This window comes from Azolla caroliniana, unplaced genomic scaffold (genome assembly GCF_043228905.1).
Source record: "Azolla caroliniana isolate FFs.n. ecotype wild unplaced genomic scaffold, voAzoCaro1.0.p SCAF_21, whole genome shotgun sequence".
In the NCBI taxonomy this organism is placed as follows: domain Eukaryota; kingdom Viridiplantae; phylum Streptophyta; class Polypodiopsida; order Salviniales; family Salviniaceae; genus Azolla; species Azolla caroliniana.
Genome location: NW_028230456.1, coordinates 8,881,259 through 8,887,289, shown reverse-complemented (window position 1 = coordinate 8,887,289; position 6,031 = coordinate 8,881,259). Strand labels below are relative to the sequence as shown.

General features: G+C 37.3%; 1 protein-coding gene across 2 annotated transcripts; it reads left to right on the top strand.

Moving 5' to 3' along the window:
- The first annotated feature begins 1,781 nt into the window (after positions 1-1,781).
- LOC147850594 (uncharacterized) lies at positions 1,782-5,821 on the top strand. 2 transcript variants are annotated; one of them, XM_087336245.1, is made up of 6 exons: positions 1,782-2,180; positions 3,491-3,588; positions 4,532-4,610; positions 4,708-4,846; positions 5,288-5,404; positions 5,548-5,821. In XM_087336245.1, exons 1-6 carry the CDS (start codon positions 1,948-1,950, stop codon positions 5,737-5,739), a joined length of 858 nt encoding a protein of 285 aa, XP_087192371.1. In that variant the 5' UTR covers positions 1,782-1,947; the 3' UTR covers positions 5,740-5,821. The 2 variants fall into 2 exon arrangements, with proteins under 2 accessions (XP_087192371.1, XP_087192372.1); XM_087336246.1 differs by lacking the exon at positions 3,491-3,588 and having other exon boundaries at positions 2,065-2,180.
- The last annotated feature ends 210 nt before the right edge of the window (positions 5,822-6,031 follow it).

The window sequence follows — 6,031 nt, the reverse complement described above, 5'->3', positions numbered from 1 at the left end:
GGCATATTCATGTAGTGCTAAATCTTATGTTAACTTGAGTTTGTGAGGTCAAAGATGTAACTAAAAGTCTTAGTTTACACATTCACTTTGCCCAACCCAAGGGTTGAAACTAATATGAATCAAAAGGATTTGAGATGCCTTTTAATATGAATCTCATTACATTGTCACATAGAAGAACTTCTCTTTGAGCAAAATTCAAGCTTAGAAGTTGTTCTTAACATGATAAGAGTGGCACAACATATGTTTTCAAGTTGTATCTTTGGCAAATAGAGAAACAAATCATCAATTTACATTTCAACATGGATCTCTAGCACCAATTGGTGGTGGAAAAGCTTCTCAGAGGGTCAACCGTCCCAATATTGTCTCCACATTTTCATGCTTAAATCACAAAACTACTCAACTTGTCTTAGCTATCAAGATCCCAAAACTCTTAACGTGTTTAGGGGTTAGTCGTCATTAGATAGGCGAGAAAAGTATGGTTCCCTGGCCAATGGACACATGACTTTGAAGTTAGATGTTAAACTTCACAATTAGATGTTCAGACTTTACCTCAAGTTTTGCTATCTTCCTCACAATGTCTCTTCTAAGACCTCTATGCAACCTTTGTAACTCCAATCACATGCGTAACAATATGCTCATGACCATTTCTCCCAAACACATAGAAACATTATAATCACCCTTATTTTTGAGGGGAAAGAAAAAGCATTCACCTAATTGGTTCCTCCATAATAGAGCAAGCCAAACTTGGTAACATTGAAAAAGAAAATGAACAAAAACCAACTCTAGCAATGACTTTGTAACATTGGCCACAACAACATGACACCAAGACTCCTCCAAACCACGTTTCACTCGTGGAGACTTATACAAAAGATCCATAAGCCTTCATCCAGACGTATGATCAACATGTTGAGACTACCTTAGTCCTCAACTACCTTCCAATAGTCTCAAAACCATGACATTGAACAAATAAAGCACAACATACAATATGTGAACCACCACCATGAAGGTGCTTGTCCTGACCATAGTGCAAACGGATATGCATAAAAACTCATGAGGAAATGTTATGGGGCTAAGCTAATGACGTGGTTTTTTTGTAGCTTCAGAAGGGGAACAAAAACACAAGCAAGGCATTTATGTGTAATTTGTGACAGAATGCATTGCCACCGACAATAGGAGACGGTGAATTATTAACTTACAAGGACTATGTGTGTGTGTGTGTGAGAGAGGATATTCTATAGGATCAATTGATATGCTCCATCATGCACACACACACACACACACACACACTCACACACAACACATACATACATATACACACACTATGCACACACACACACATGTAACATGTACATACATACATACACACACACACACACACAATGCAGACACACATGTACACTCACACATGTACATACACATACACATACACATACACATACACATACACATACACATACACATACACATACACACACACACATACACATACACATACACATACACATACACATACACACACACACATACAGATACATACATACATACATAGTTATCTATACATATACATGACATGCATACATACCATAGATAACTTACATACATACATACATACATACTACGTACATACATACATGCATACATAGAGACATAATACATTAACATACATACATGGGATGGGATGGTCTAATGCCCGCCAATTTAAACCCATCATCAGCAGTGCAGACAGAAAGAAGAGACGGAAGAGACAGAGAGAGAGAGAGAGAGAGAGAGAGAGAGAGAGAGCTCTAGCCTCTGATTGATTCATCACCATCGTCATCAGACGGAGAAGAAGAAAGAAGAAGAAGAAAGAAGAAGAAGAAGAAGAAGAAGGTCTTCTTCTTCTTCCTCTTCTTCTTCTCCTGTGTCTGTTGTTTCTGTTTACAATCCTCATCCTCATCCTCATCCTCAATGTCCGCCTCTCGTGCTGGTCAAGCGGATCCTCCTCCTCCTCATCCATGGAGACTTACCAAAGAAACTCCACCTCCTCTCGATGCCCTTACCAGTACTACTATCTCTGTTGTCCATCAAATCCATGGACACCTTCATCACCCCACTACCAGCCATGCTACTATGCATGGATCTACTGATCAAAGCTTCCATAGCCAGCGATGCCTTCAAACTACGAAGGAGCTTCTCATCAAGTAAACCACTTCCTTCTTTGGCTGAATTATTAGTGGATCCTTCGTCATTTTGCACTCTGCTTTATCAAATAAATGCTGTCTTTTTCTTTTCTCTTAATCTTGGTGATTTTCTTCTTCGTCTTCTTCTTCTTCTCTACTTGATGTTATAGACACGTATCCACAAGAAAGATGTCATTTCGAATCATCCATGAGTCAAAATCATCAAAATGCCACTGTAGTTCACATAAGTTTCAAGGAGAATGCAGTTCTTCTGTGACTTACTGATTAATTATTAGTGAAATTAAAAGGGACAGGTACCAAGATGCCACTTTAATTCACATGATTCCCCAGTAGAGTGCGATTTTTATATACTTTTCTCGTAAGTCATGAGTGGATTTTGGGAGAAGAGGGGAGTGGTTGTCAAAAATGACACCAAATTGATCCAGATACCATAATTCCCCGAATGCCAATCATATAAGATGTTGCTGAATCCCGGCAACATAAATAACGTAAAACTAGACTGTGGCACTTCACAAGTGACGATCAGAATCAACGGGTCAATGAAAAGATTGATTATTAGCTGTGAGGGAGAATAATTACTCTTTTCCAATTTTTTGGCATGAGTACTAGGCAGGTTATCGTAGGGATTCATTCCAACTTCGTGTAGCTTTTTTGAAAGAAGTTTCTAAGTGGATATAAGCCATATATTTATGAAAAAGGTTTCTTGGTAGCTAGGTTTATTGCGTTATTTTAAGCTGTTATCACCCATACTGTAAATGAGATTTGGGCATACATTCATTGTTTGAGGGAAATTGTTTCCAAACTAGAGTTCTTTTGAAGTTAGTTCAGTTTCCTTATGGTAAATTGAGTACACATCTCCATTTGTGATGCCTCGCTTAGTGTACTCCAGTTTTCAATCTGTTTGGTCATTACTTCGATCGATTAGGTTTGATCTTTCCTACAGGATCTCATAGTCTGGGTTATGTAACATCACTCAGAACTTATTGTCTCTGATATATGTGGGAATATATCTAGCTTGTTTTAGTTCATGAGATTGTGGAAGCTTGTTGAGTTACCCAGTATATTGTTCAACTATGTATATATATCTGTGTATACAAACCTTTTGCCTAAACTGGTGGTATAAATGTAGATACTGATATTTATCTACTTATTTATTTATCAGTATCTATCTTTTCAAAAATTGAAAACCAACAAAAAATGGAATAAATGGGGGTTTCAACATGGTTTTATGCTAGAGATCATTCTCATTCTTCATAAACTAAAAATTGTAAAGCATGTTGATAAAGTGAATTCATTATTTTTCTTTCCAGATCGGAATCTGCCCAAAGCTTACAATTATGGAACCTTCTCCCATTGAAGAAAATAATGAATATAAAGCCTCCTTGGGTAAATATGACTTTATGTCATGGTCAGTGAGTGCACCTCCTAATAACCCCTTATATAATGTCATGGTCATGTTTCCTAGATTGGACGCATATCTTAAAATCTTCATATAATCCTCAGCAACGTATTCTGAATGTATTTCTTGCAATGCTAACTCTAAATAGCGAGCTTGCTATGCATTGTTGGACAATTGTTATGTGCATCACTTGCGCATAATTTCCCATTTACTATGGAAACTTCATGTTAGACAATGTTGGTTTCTCACTTTTAACCTCTATATTTTTTCCCTGTGCATTGATCAATGTAGGTACAAGGAACCACCACGAACCACCACTAGACTAGACGAACAGCCACTAATATTCCCTCATTGTATATTTATACTTATTCCAAACTCCTAAGAAGAGGAACTTTAAGTGGCAAATAAAATGAATTTGTGCTTAATTATTCTGTTGCATTTCCTCATCTGTTCGTGATATTCATGGCAGTTTCTCGGCTATGTATGTACAGACCCGTCCTCTATATAATTTCTATGGTCTAACTCATGTATGTTCTACTAACCTATGAATTGTTCTTCTGTTCTCTGAAATGTCCATATAATCAATCCATCTCATATTTGTTACAGTCTAGCTTTCCTAATTCCTACCATGACTAGGAATCGGCAACGGCTTGGCTCAAGCCTAAACCGAACCGTCAAACCGTTATTAAACGGTTTGGTAGTTCGGTTGAGGCTTGAACTTCCTTAACCGATTTGGTTAAGCCTAAACCAGTTACCAAGCTGTTTAATGCTCAATCAGCTTGGCTAAACCTGTTCCTAAACCGGTTTGCTTTGGACAAGGCCAAACCGATTCCTAACCATGACTTGGAACATTACCAATTTTGTAACGTTCAAATGTAAGATTTAAACGTTACTCACATCCTAGATTCCTCCCTTGATATAGTAATTAAATCTCGATGCTCTAACATTGCAGGTGACAAACATATTGCAGAAAGAGCTGTGAATATATTGACTTCAATTCCTTTTGTTGTTGTCGGAATTCAAGCCCCTAGGTAAGGTATAAAAACCAGTATTATCTAGATAATTTCATCACAACTCTCAAAGTGTTGTAGCAGACATCATCATCACTTCCCATGAACTAATGAGCAGGGATCGGCTTGCAACGAAGTTATTTGCCAATTCTGTTGTGGGAGTTGGGGTCGTTGCAGGATTTTATCATTCCTCCAAAGGAGAGGCTAGGAAATTCCTCAGATGGAGCGATCATGTCATGATAGCAACATCCACGTTGGTAAAGAATTTATTGCAAAGTGCATGCTATACATGATATAAGCAACACTGTAGTGAAGCATTTCAAAATACAATGAATTTTGAAGACTTAAAAGAGATATAACAATATTAATTAGATCAATTACAAGATCACACAATATTATTTAGATAAATTACAAGATCACAATTATTTAGATGAGCACCAAGTTGTGTTTATATATACACCTTGCTGAACATCAAGTCAAGCTAGTGTTTATATATAGAACAATGATAAGGGCCCTGTAGAAGTCTTGGGTGTGTTCTTGTACAAATGGAGTGAACACCTATGGCATGCATGAGTGTGGATATAGATGAAATGGCATGGACAAATGCAAGCCTGCATGGAAATTTAGGGCCTTTTTCTGTAATTGTAACGACAATTTTAAGAGACTACTGACATATATTTACATGTTTCGTCTATCAGCTTTTGTCCAGAGCTTTGACAAAAACTAAGGATTGGAGCGCGCTGTACATTTCATCAGCTGCAGCTCTGCCTATGAAGCCACGCTTAGTTTCAGCTCTACATGTAGGATTACTAGAGGTAAAAATGGAAAAGAAAAGAATTAACATAATGCTCATTAAGGTGCATTTTGTTTAAGAAAATCTTGATGCTCTAGGATTCAAGATGAACTCTTGTTTTTTAATCCTGTTAAACTTGATTCTCTCATCTTGTTTTTTGTGAAGGTAACATTTGCAAGAAGAGCACTAGCAGAACCACAGCTAAGAAGAGCTCATACCTTGCATACAATCTCATCCTTGGTTGGGTGTGCTTTCTTCATAGCAGATGATGTCTTCCCAGAGACACCATATCTACATGCAGCTTGGCATGTTGCTGCTGCCATTGGAACAGCCACTTGTATCAAGCTTCTTCAATAGAATCCCCCTACATGTTGCTTCTGCCATTGAAACTGCCACTCGTATCAAGCTTCTTCAATAGAATCTCTGCACCTGCACATATACATACATACATACATACATATATGTGTGTGTGTGTGCAGAGAGGAATATAATAGATAAAGACAACTTGTCTTAGTATGCAGGATTAGACATCTTTGTTTTGCATATTTCTTGTATCATATGTATACATCCCCATTCATTTTTTTTGATAACCTTGTAATTGAAAATCAAAATTCCACATGGCATACAATTCGTATGTCTAGTGTTACAG